General features: G+C 37.2%; 1 protein-coding gene across 1 annotated transcript in view; it reads right to left on the minus strand.

The window, feature by feature from the left end:
• Window positions 1–6,077: 6,077 nt before the first annotated feature.
• Window positions 6,078–13,121, minus strand: part of SIM1 (SIM bHLH transcription factor 1) — a 76,609-nt gene continuing 69,565 nt past the window's right edge. The window contains exons 11-12 of the mRNA XM_072642928.1: window positions 9,914–10,316; window positions 6,078–7,243 (exon numbers count right to left, since the gene is read on the minus strand). Coding sequence (XP_072499029.1) covers window positions 6,513–7,243; window positions 9,914–10,316 — 1,134 coding nt within the window. The 3' untranslated portion in view covers window positions 6,078–6,512. The remainder of the gene's footprint in view (window positions 7,244–9,913; window positions 10,317–13,121) is intronic.

The following is a 13,121-nucleotide window of genomic DNA, read 5'->3' on the forward strand; positions in this document are numbered from 1 at the left end:
GCCCATAAAGAGAAAAGTTATTGGGTGAAATTATTTTCAAAAAAATAGAAGTGAAAATCATTGTAGCTTTGTTTCTAAACCATTCTTGGACAGCGTAGCTCTAAGATAAAGCACTTTTCAAGAATTATAGTGACGCAGTGGCCAATAAGCCTTGGCTAACCCTTCTGTGACACATTTAATGGGCTTTGTAAAACTGCTTTATGGAAGGCACACAAAACATTGCCTTCAATTCTTAGAGCACTGTGTGAATCTCTCCCAGGGGCTCAAGTGTGGATCCTGGCTGAAAGTTTTGAGGGCAAACAGGGTGTGTGAGAAATCCCTGGAGAAAACACATTGGACACATTCAAAAGGAGATGCCAAGAACTAACGGCAAACTGCTTGGTAATGTCCCTAGCTCTACACTGAAAAAGTAGTTTAATTTCCAAAAGTTTTATTATTTTAGCGTATCTTTTCTGTTAAAAGTCTTGTACCTTATACTATATAGATTTATCTTTCAAGAAATAATCCCAATTTGAAACAACATAATGGATCAAATATTAGATTTGGATTTAGTAAAGTCTTGAGTTTAAATCTTCCAATTACCTTTATGATCACGAGCAAGTCACCTTTTATGTCTCCAATTATAAAACAGAGATGGTGATTATCTATAGTACCTGTGTCATAGAATGTTTGTGAGGTTCAAATGTGATAATGTATGGAAATTGCTTTGCAAATTAAAATTCTTTGTGTTAGTGATGATCATTTAAAAGACTCATGAATCCAGACAAAAATGCATATTGGTAACTATATTTTAAACCAAAAAAAATCTTCACATAATAAATACATTTTATGCACATTAACTTCAAATTTACTTCAGAAAGCTATTTACAATATAAATAATTATAAACGGGAACACTCTGCAAGATATTGTTGACGTTGCTAATTTTTCTCTACATTACATTCCAAAGTAAAACCTCCAGCCACAGGTGTTTTGCCACAGTGTCACTAAAAACGATATATTGCAAGGCATGGCACTGGAAATATCAGGGATCACTTTCTTCCTTTAACAATATAACCCTTTCTTCTCCTCCTTCTGCTTTTTTTTCTTTCTCTTTTTTAAATGCCAGTCCAAAAGCAAGCCTGGAAAATCATATTTTTTTGAAGTGTGCCTTCCTATGCTTGATATGATAAATGTTTGCCTTTGGAAAAAATTTTTGAAAATGTAAATACCACTAAAATAATTTTCCAAGCAGATTTCATTTCCTTTGCAATGTAAACACAATGGAATTTGTTATATAACATAAATTTATATGTAATTGTTATTTTCAGGTTAGAGATCAAGCTAGATGACCACTGACATCCCTTCCAACTCTTGGCGTTCTTTGCTTCCAGGCCCCAAATCTGTTGATTAGGACAAATTCCCCCACAGGTTTCTAAAAGCAAATTCCCATTACTTAGTTCCAGCTAAACCATTTTTAAAAATTACGCAAATTTGGTTTGAAATCCTCCAACAATTTAGGAATTCCAAATTTTCCTGTGCCTTCCCAGTTTATTAAGAAACATGGCAAATAATTATCTTTGTTATTATTTATAATGCTTGAGTGTCTTGCGCACAAAAAAAAAATGAGCATCACATTGATAATTCCCCCACTCCCTGCAAAATATACACTCTCATATAGACAGAACTCATCCACCATGAATTTGTTATATACCATGATGGTGATTTACTTTCTGAAAGTAAACCAAGTATTTCAAAGAGTTAGCTACCAGAACTCAAGCTCCTAATCCCAAAAATTAACATCATATTTTGGATCATTCCACCTAGTCTTTGGAGCACTTTAGAATTTTGCTTCCATTAGTCATCTATTTAGAAAATAGTATGTGTTTCTAGATGGATTATTCCAATAAAGCAGGAAAAGGGGTGTTGTAAATTTTGGAAATTAAAGTTCTTTAAATTCTTGCAAGAGAAACTAGAAAAGAAATGTATGTGATCCTCCCATGTAAAATAAGTTGAACCCAAAACAGCCATGTCTTTGATATTCCAAATTCAATACAATAACTTAATTAGGCATTCATCCAACATTTAATATTCTCAAGCCTCTGGGTCATTCAGTGAATAACATTTTGCTCTTGGTTTTCATAGAAATGATCTGGAAGTTTAGAGACACCCAATTCCTCCTCTTGAGAAGAGATATAGACAAATATTCTCAAATACTTACTAGCTGTGTGATCCTGGGCAAATTGCTTAACCCTGTTTGCCTCAGTACTCTCATCTGTAAAATAAGCTGTAGAAGGAAATGGCAAACCACTCCAGTATCTTTGCCAAGAAAACCCCAAATGGGGTCATGGAGAGTTGGACACGACTGAAACAACTCATCAACAAGAAAAGTCAAATATTCATAAAACTGAATGTTTAGATGTAGCCACTGTTTATTCTTTCTAATAATCTCTTTTAGAGCTAGAACGGAACAGGTCAGCTAATCCAACTTCCTCATTTTATAAGAGAGGAAACTGACACTCACAGAGGTTATTTGACCCAGGTTTTGAGAAAATATGCTTTAAAATCATTATTATAAAGAATTCGTGGACATTTTTCTAGTCTTGGTTAGTAACAGCAGCAACAAAATTCTGCCTGGTTTCAAAAAAGAGAATATGCCTGTTCTGAGTGAAGGTCATCTTTCCTTTCCACAGATCTTGGCACACAGAAAACACTTCATCAATGCATCTTATGTATTCACTCATCTCACATCCCATGGAAAGCTCACCAGTAAGTGGGAGGTCTCCATGCCCAAAGCAATAGATGGAACAGGGTATAAAGGGAATTAAGAATCTGGCCAAATGGTGTTATTCTCATTCCTCCAAGTATCATCCAGTATGAATGGGGGAAAGTGGTGTTTCTGGGATAACATAAATGGCAAATAATTTATAATTCCATCTCATCTGAAGTGTCACCTCAACAGGTGTCATATTATCTAGTGTCAAGCAACTATGTATAGAAATACAGAAATATTCCATTCAACATAGTACATCAACCAATAAGTAGAGATTAAATCGATCCTGAAATGTCTGCCCTGGATTAACAGTGAGGCTAATGTTATAAATTAGAAAAATAACAAAGAAAATTTACTGCATCTTCCACATTCATTAACAAAGTGGTTCCCCCATCCCCAAAGGAGAATTCCTTACATTACTTTAGCTACGCAAAGTTCTGAATTGGCCTAAAAAAATGCCAAAGAGAAAGTTTTAGTGTTATTGGCAGAGACACAAGATATAGTGTCTATTTATTATTCCTAAGACAGTCTAAAAATGAGACTTTTCGCGATTAGTGTTTTAAGATACTGCCTTTTAAAGTTCAATGCCATGATTCTCAGCATTTACCAAAGAAATGGAAAACAACGATTATATAACCCAAGATCAGTCAGAACATAAACTTAACTGATCAAGCTATTGGGGACTTGTATTTTCCATTTTATATAAAACACAAAAAGGATGTAGACAGCGTCCACACAGCATGGGAAACATATTCTTGTGGTTAATGTATGGATGAGGACTAGAAACACAGTTTACCATTTTCTGTACACTGTTTTACTAAGGTTTCTGCCAGAGGGAAATACAGCGGGACTTGTTCTGAGTCATTCTGACCTTGCTATGCCATAGCATGTTGCCAAACACAATAACAATGCTGTATATTTTTACTCCACTTTCCCCAAATTATATTTTAATATCAGGTGATGGGATTGTTACTAAAGAACTACTGATAGCATTGGTATGTTAAATAGAACAAAAATGTGCTTATAGCTGAACCAATTAGAATTTTTAACCAAGATATAACTTGGGCAATTCTTCTCTTTCCCTACATACAAGCTTTATTTATTCAGGCTGCTCCTATCAGTAAATTTCATAGTTTACTTTCTCCATCTATTAACTAGCTTCCACATAAAAATTCCACCCAAATTCCTTTAGGGCCAGCCTTTCCTCTAACATAAGTTCATTTTCCTTGGTTCTTATGTTTCAACTACTCTTTCTAGCATCTGTCTTTGCCATATTCTGTAGAATGTGTACACATCAGTAAGGGCCCATCTGTACAAACTTCCTTTCTAAAGTAGGCCATATTTGCTAAATATTTCAGCTTACCCATATCTTTGGCTCTTAATTCTCACACTCAGTTTTACTAAATCCTTAGCACTTTCAAAATACCCTTTCTCTAACAAAATTACCAGAAAGCCAATGCAAGTACCCCAACATGGTCACAGTTCTCCAAAAAGTTACTTCTAACTTATGATTCATACCTAAATTGATGTTTTTCAGAATTGTATTTGTTTTAAACTGGGCATTGGAATTGTTTTAGATGACACAATTAATAATAAAAATCATTAATTTACTCTGGTCTTTCTTTGTCTTTATAACACACTAAGCAACTCAAGAAATATGTCTGTCATGGATTTTAAAAGAATTTCACCATTGCTTTTGCTTATGACAGGCTAGTTAGTACTCAACCTTCAGATTACTATCATCCAGGACCATTCCTGCCTATGGACTATCAAGTGTACTTTGCTAAATGACAGAAGTATATTCTTATTCTGTTCAGTGTTCAGTGATGTATTTTCTCTTAAAAGTTGTAGGTTAACTCTTCAAATGCCTAACACTCCTTAAAGGAGCCAAGAACTCTGTGCCTAGATAAAATAAACATCATGAAAGATGAGTAAATAATAAGTTTATGAACTACCTCCCTATACCATCTATAACATTCTCCATGGATTTCTGGAATATATCTCGTTCAGCAAAGTTGGTATTCTCTCTAGATCTAAATTTACTTTTCATCTTTCTTCCCTTGTCAGATCCTGCCATATACATTTTGACTAGGTCTAAACATGTGTGGCAGAACTGAACATACCTGGGAGATTCAAAGGGTCTGATTTAATTACAGGTCAGCCATAGGACTGTGTGAGTGGCACACCACCCAGAAATTAAAATTCTTTCCATTCCCTAGGCATAATGGATCAAACCAACAGAATCTTTCGGTTAAATCCAATTTTCCTGAACTAATGAATCACAGGATTTTAGAACAGCAAATTTCCTTCAAGATAGGTTACCTAATGTAACCTCTCTGTCTTATAAATGATCAACCTGAGAACTAGGCAGGATGATTATGTGATCTACATAGGTTCACAAAGCAGGTTGGTGATAAGAGATAGTAATGGAACCTAGGTTTCCTGGCAAAGACGAGTACTATTCGTCAAGAGTCAAGCTATCTTTTCTTCTCTCCCAACATGCCTCAAGAAGCAGTACTTGTCTTTAAAAAAACAACAAATCCAAAGAGGCAAATATTGCAATACCTTGCCTTTTCCTTCATTCAGAATATTACATCTCAAAGTCCTGTGCCTTATGCTAAGCTTTCGACTTAAACATTCTCTTGAAGCCAGATTATGTCTTCACTATATTGGCTTTCCATGTGTTTTTACATTTGCACAATCATATTTAGCAATGTTTTCAAACACTTCCAATCATTTTACGCAGTACTTCCCTTTATTTTTCTTAATTACTTTTCACACTTCCTCTCTATCAGCCTTGTTTCCTGGTGGGTTGTTCTGTAGCTGTTTTTTCAAAAACTCTTAATGTGTTGATTACCAATGGCACACACAGTCTGAACCTGAAACGGTCTGTTCTTGGAAATCTTTTCATTTATCTCTGCTTCTGGTCTCATGGCTTCCCCTGAATTTCTTTTAATTGAATGCCTTCAATTCTCTGTGCCTGTTCCAACATCTCACTGCTGTTATTTAACACAACCCCTTACTTCTACGTCAGTGTAATCATGTCCCTTTGTATGACTCAAAAGCAGAATGAAAATTGCCACTTCCTGATTGCTTCTAATAGATACCATGTGAGAAAGATGTCCAGTGCCATATCCAGAATCATATCCCTAATTTATGCCTAGATCAAATGTGTCAGAACGGCTAAGAGACCACAGGAAAGAAAGCCCTTCTCTGAGATCTCTCATTCTCATCTTCGGGCAATAGCAACAATTTCATCACATCGTGAAGAAACAATACATGTTACAGTTAAGAAAAATTCCCCATTTTTGGCATGTGCATTTTATGGTCTACATTCCAATTTTTTGCATGTCAAGGGTGCATAGCGGTTTTGTGAGTAGCGATCTGTGCCCATGCAGCTCACTGGGTCCTTCCTCTGTGGCATTTCCAACTAGTACTTAAACAATGTGCATAAACTGCTCACTTGATCTACACTGGTATTTTCAACTCTGACTTTATCCATTCTGGCTCCCATAAATCCTGGGGGCAACTTCCAGGTTCACTTTCACTCCATTCACTGTAACCCTGAATGCTAGTGCATTTCTTATTTTTTTACAGTAACATGTGTCAATTCATACCCAGTAGCTTCAGTAGCTTAGGTTATTCTCTCTAACATACTGTGGTATATTAAATGCTGGTAACAAGGGCATTAAAACATATATATGTTCCAACTATGTTTCAAAGATATCCTTAAAGCACAATTTTTTTTTTAGAAAAAAAACATCAGCTCCCATTGGTTATTATAACAGATGTCCCTTTGTGTCCTTGTGCTGGGTCTTGCTGCATTCTTAAATGGGAAGTGACATCAAAGTGGGAGCCATTGCAGCCCAAAGAATAGGTTCTAATGGCCTCACTGTCATACAAGTGCTCCAGGGCATACCCAGTTAATGTGTAAGCATGCTTATCAAAATACTGCCGGTGAGAACTGTAATAGTTCGGAGAGACCGCCGGATGATCTCCTACTGTCTGATGAGGGGACATATCTGAATGGAGATAGTCTTTAGCTAATACCAAGCTTGATTTAGAAATCCGATCTGAGTTGGGACTGCTTATCCTAGACAAGGCTGTGGGGCTGCTGCCATAGTCGTTTTCATGAGGGCTCATCATCTTCCCTTCTCTTTGTTGGAGGTGCTCACATGGGGAAGTATTGGCAAGAGAGGGGCCATGGCAGACCTCTCCAGTCAGCTGCGGCTGCTGGTAGTTTGCAAAACAAAGGGAGTGTTTTTTCCCTGCTCCATTGATGGCAGCCAGTTGGTCAGGAGGGGCTTTCCGGAGCTGCAATCTGTTCTCTTCCTCTTTAATCATCTGCTGGGTGGCTCTTATCAGAGTTTCAATTTTACTGGGTTCATGGGGGCTGCTCTGGTACTGTTCAGCACGATAGCGGTCACCTGATTCGCTGGCAGACCCAGGGTCTGGAGAACTGACCACACTATCTTCATCCCAGTGACCTCTCCCTAGGGAAAGACCCATATATGGATTAAACACTAAGCAGATTCTTAATAAGAAAAAAGTGTGGAAAACATACAATATAACATGTTTCTAAAAGAAAAACAATTCATCGATCATTTTAAAGTCAGGCACAATGCAGAAACATACAGTCCCACATGCTAGATTCAAATCCTACATTTTCTGTTTACTGTCTGAGCGATCTTAGACAAGCCCCTGAATCTGTTGAGGTTTCAGTTTCTTCATCTGTAAAAGCTGTATTGGACTAGATGGAATTAGGGGTCCCTTCTAGCTCTAAATCTAGAAACCTATGATTGATCCTACATTGTCAGAAGCTCTGAAATTCAAAAATAATATGCAAGTTTACTAGAAAGTAAATGTAAATGAAGGCAGAAATCATGGCAAATTGGAAAGGGCCCCCAGGCTTAGAGTCAGATGGCACAGCTCTGCCAATCCCTACTTATATGACTCTAGGCAAGTCACTTGAACTAACTGAACCTCTTACTTCCTCATCTGTAAAATAAGGAGGCTAGACTAAAATTCATCACCTTGCAGACATCCCTGCCATGCTGTTTTCCACACTGAGCTAGGTTAGATATCTGCTAATAAGATTTCTCAATTTAAGAGAACCCACTATAAAGTTTGTGTGTTGCTGCTACAGCCATCAAGAACCTGCACCACCATGGGGAATGCAGTTAGCCTGTCAGTGCAAGGATTGTTCTTTTAACTTCAGGAAAAGCTGTCTAAATATATCTTAAGTTACTACAGATAAAGCTTTTAGATTAATTTGTACACTACTTGGTAGAAAATAAAAGGATTTAAAATCAATATTCCTCTTGAAATCCATACAATATGTATATTTCGTTGTAGAGTTGGCATCTCCTATTTTCAGTGTTTTTCAACTCAACACTATCATCTAGGAATGTCATCCAAGCAAGGGTGGAATAAAAAGTCAGAGGCAGGTAGAGTGCTTGTTTAGGATTTTGAGGAATAATGCAAAGACAGAATTATCTACTATAGAAAATCAAATTCGCCAGAATCCAAAGTCAATATAAAAGGAAGATGAGCATAAAGTCATGCAGATAATCTGTAGACTGCATAATATGGCATACACATCATAGATTTAAAGGCTATCTAGTCCTACACCATCCTTTTACAGATGAGGAAACTGAGGTTCAGAGACATAAGTGGCTTGCTCAGTAATATACATGTAGAATGTAGCAGAGCTAAAATCTGAATTTTGTTCTCTTGGCTCCAAACCCAATATTCTGTCCATCTGATCACCCTGCTTCTCCTAGAAGAATTCTACAATCATACTATTAATCGCTCCAAACCTTTCCTAGCTACTTTTTTTTCTTTCTAGCATTTCCTTCCAGACTACAAGTGTTGGGTACCTCCCCCCAACCTCTCTCTTGTCATGACTCACATCTGGTTAATGCTTTTAGGGTTATGCTCAGTGCCCGGCATACAATAGGCATTTAATAAAAATTTTGTTCTTTCCAGTTCCCTTTCCATGACATCTACTCCCATTTTATAAAATAAGACAAAAGTGGAAAATAAAAATGGAATAATTGGAAAGCAAAGAGAAAAAATAAGAGGGTATAATGGGGGGGGTAAGGTAGCAAGAGATTGGCTGCATGAAGGATAATGTAAGACATAGGCTGAATATCATGTTAACCTATTTAAAATGCTTAGTGCACTGTGGGAATTCAGGAAGCAACGACAGTAAATACTAGTAACTAACTAGTAATTAGTAATTAACAGACGAATGCATTAGAGTCTACTTAAAAAAAAAAGATACAACAGGAAGTATTCAAGAGACCTTCCTGAACTCAACTCTGATGGAAACAACTGGACATCTACTTATTCCTTGTTAACTCTACACACTGGGCCAAAAAAAAACCCTTCTGTGACGCCAAGCAATTTAGCCATATTCTCCATTTTCCCGAGCCTGCAACACCATCCGGCTTCCAAATAATAATGCCAACATGAGCATTTAAGTGTGCTCTGCATGCATGTCATAGTATCCTTTCCTCCCAGTATTCTTTCTGAATGATTTTCTATATGGCCAGGTCACTTATATTTTATTTTCTAAGTGAGCGCAAGAATGCGGAAGATACACAACAGAATCAAAGGGCCATCAGATCATAAATCCAGAGCTCAAAGGGTCTCAGAAACCATCTCTCCAACTCCATTATACAGATGAAGAAACTCAAGGCCCAGAGAGGTTAATTAACTTGCCCAAGGCCGCAAAGGTAGTAAATAAGAACTGATGAGATTTGAACTTTGGCCCCTTAACTACAAAGACAATATTCTTGATTTTAAGGTACTAAAACACTTTCCTCTCTCTCAAGAACTCAAAATTTGACATATACTAAAAGCAGATCCAATTGGTATTTTTAATACAGATTTAGTAAAAAAAATTATGTTCTTAGCTTTGTTACTTCCTCAAGCAGTACAGAGTTGCAAATCAACAAATCCAAAGGAAAATCATTTGGACTAAGAAGTATACTTCCCACATCTACAATACTGTACTGTAGCCTTGAAATTTATGATTCCATCTCAGCAGAGACTCTACTGCTAGTAATATTGCTACTACTAACAGTTTCATCATATACTGCTTGAAGGTTTGCAAAGAGTTTCATATACATTTTTTATTTGCTCCCTACTACTCTTACCATGAATTCTGTGAACAGAGGTTATGTGTGGCATGCTGTTCTCATAGGCTTCTCTGCTTTCTGGGGAGGACTTGGTTAGGGGTAGTGCTGAACGAGAACCCCACCAGGGTTCTCTCCCAGCTTGTGGGGTGCCAAGGAAGTATCGACCTGCCTCGCAACGGCCTCCTTCACAGGCCTGGGTATGAAAATGCCTATCATCTGTCAGCCTGGAATGGTCAAGTGCAAAGCCATAGCAAAGAGAGGTGCGGTCTGAATACTGTCTATAGGCACATGAAGCATCATGTTGGGAGCTGGGCCTTTCCGAGGGGTCCAATAACTGTGGAGATGCAGTATCTGTGAGTGGGCTTCCTCCCCACTGACTGTCATGATCCGATTCAGATCTTTCGGTGTGAAATCCAGAATACTGGAAGACAAAATAGAAAAAATATAAGTTTCTAGGAAAACTTGTAAGAACTGGTGCAGAGCTATAAGAACTAGGAGAAAAATTTACAAAGTGAACATAGCACTATAGAAGAAAACAACAATGAAAGACTTCAGAATCTGTGAAATTGATCCAAACATTCCGGAAAGTAATTTAAAACTGTGATTAAAAAGTAACTATAAAGTCTATACCTTTTGGTTATAGATCTCACTTTTAGATATGTGTCTAATGAGGCCAAATTTAGAAAAAGAATTCCCATATGCTCCAATATCCTCACAGCACCATTTTTTACGTTCAGAAAGAACTGGAAACAAATTGAGGAATAGCTCTACAAATTGTGGTACATGAGATATTAATTGACTCAAAAAATTATGAATATGAATAATTCAGAGAAGCTTAGGATGATGTATCTGAACTGATACAGAGTAAACAGAACCATTTTAGACATAGTCATGTGTTGATTTATTTAGCTTAAACATATTTCTTTAAGTAATTATGTTTTTAGAAAGTAACTTCTTTAAGAATTCTAACAGTGATAAAGAAGACTGACAGTACTGTTCTCTTAATTGAAAACTTTTTTATTTAAGAAGTTTTTGCAAAATTTTAGTGAATCGATCCTGTCTGATTCAAATACTCTTGTACCATGTGACTTTGGAAGAAGTCATTCTTATCACATGATCTTTATGGAAGTACCTTTATGACACTCCAAAGAAAAAAAATCAACTTTGGTTTACCTGAATCACTCCTAGAACTCAGTTTTGCAAGCATTTCCAAGGCAAAGAAGCACTAGAATAAATCTAGAACCCAAACTGAGGCATACCGCCAATGCCCTCTAGAACTTTTTTTCTCAAGATTTATACTATTACTATTATTATATATAGGCTAAAGCATCCAACATCTTTACACGTTTGTAAGTGAACCTTCATGGGTGAGGTCTAACATGTCCCAGTCACTGGATTACACTGTAGAATGAAAGGCAAGTTTTACGCATAATTCCATTTTTTTTAAACTTTGTAACTGTATTTCCACCACCACAGAATTGGAGAATCCTAAATCTGGGAGGCATTTCAGAGACTCACACCATACCCTAGAAGGAGTTCCCACTAGAACATCCTCAAAATTTGATTATCCACACTGGATCTGAAATCCTCCAAAGACACAGAACTCACAGCACCTCTTTAGGCAGTTTATTGCACTTCTGGACAGCTGTAATTAGAATATTTTGTTCATCACTAGACAAAAATCTACTTCTGCAGCTTTCATCTATTGCCCAAGATCTGTCCTTTGAGACCAAAAAAAAGAAAAAAGTTTTTTTAATTAAAACACTAATTTGCACTTCATTAATTAATTGCACTTAATTAAAGCACTAATCTCGCTCCTCCCTGAAACCTAAATTCCCAAAATACCTTGTTATTCTGTCCCTGGACAAATGCTCCAGCATAGCCCGCCTAAACTTTTCTACTACCATCCACTACTTCTTAATTTCTATGGTGAAATAATGCACAGAAGGTAGACATAACTCACACACCTTGGATACTTGTTCTGTGGATTATTAACTACCTATCTGCTCCCTGAGAATTTCATCAGGGAAAAATGTAAAAAAAATAAAAATAAAAATCCTGACCACAGCTAGTTTCCCATCATCTAGACTCCAAATCCATGGAAATGAGCAGAAATGAATAATGTTATGTTGAAGCCATTTCATTATTTCAAGGTTTAATTACTACATTAGTGTGGGCACCCTCTTAGTCAACATTTCATTCTACTACAACCTTTAACATGTCTACCTTTCTACGAGAACCCTCCTCCTACCTTACCTCCTCAATCTTTGAGAGTTCCTATTGCTGAAATTTTATCACCCTGCAGCCAACATGGTAATGAGCATTTCTCTCAATTTAGCTAGGCTAGCCCTAGGACAAGTCACACAACAGACTGTGCCTATGCCTTAAACCATTCCAGCTTTCAAGAACCTTCTCTGCCTCAGCTTCCTCATCTGTCAAATGAGCTGAAGAAGGAAATGGCAACCACAACAGTATCTTTAACAAGAAAACCCCAACTGGGGTCTCAAAGAGTCAGAGACACAACCGAAATGGCTGAACAACAAGATTAGTTTTCAAGACGCCCATGGTGTTACCTGCATTCCTTGATGAGGCATCAGAGTAAGATGTCCGTGGACGATCCTGATACCAAAGTGGAGAAAACAGGTGCTTATCTCATCCTCAAGGTGGTCACCATAGTAACTATTAATGCTAATCTATGATTTTCTGTGGCAGAGGCCTAAAACCTAGACTGTCAGAAAAATCTGCCCTAGTCCACCCCCACTGTCTTGGTGTAGTCTACTGCCCCTCAAAAACATGAGAGACCCTGTTCAAAGACCCCTCTTTCTCTTTATTGCCTCTGGCCCAGCCTGGGACTCAAAAAAAGTATAGGGAGGAAAATATTTACACTTTTGAAAAACAGACCAGCAGACCTAAAGGACAAGGGTTGGGGGGAGAATAACACCATTCCCATCCCTATGCTCGAATAGGAAGGCCCAGTGCCCTTTGGAGTCAGAGAGATTAGATACACGTGTCTTGTTTGGGGAACTACAAAAAATCCTAACAAATATAATGTATAAAGTTCAGAATTTTATGCAAATTCCAATTTACAAGTTTTTCTTCACTATTTCAAATTATCTTATTACTTCTTTCCCATCTTTACAAATGAACTACAAGTCTGTTCTATCAAGATGAGCAAAAAGAGGGATGAAAATCCCAGCTCCTTCAGTGTACGAGGTTGGTACATAAG

The sequence above is a fragment of the Notamacropus eugenii genome, chromosome 2, assembly GCF_028372415.1.
Source record: "Notamacropus eugenii isolate mMacEug1 chromosome 2, mMacEug1.pri_v2, whole genome shotgun sequence".
In the NCBI taxonomy this organism is placed as follows: domain Eukaryota; kingdom Metazoa; phylum Chordata; class Mammalia; order Diprotodontia; family Macropodidae; genus Notamacropus; species Notamacropus eugenii.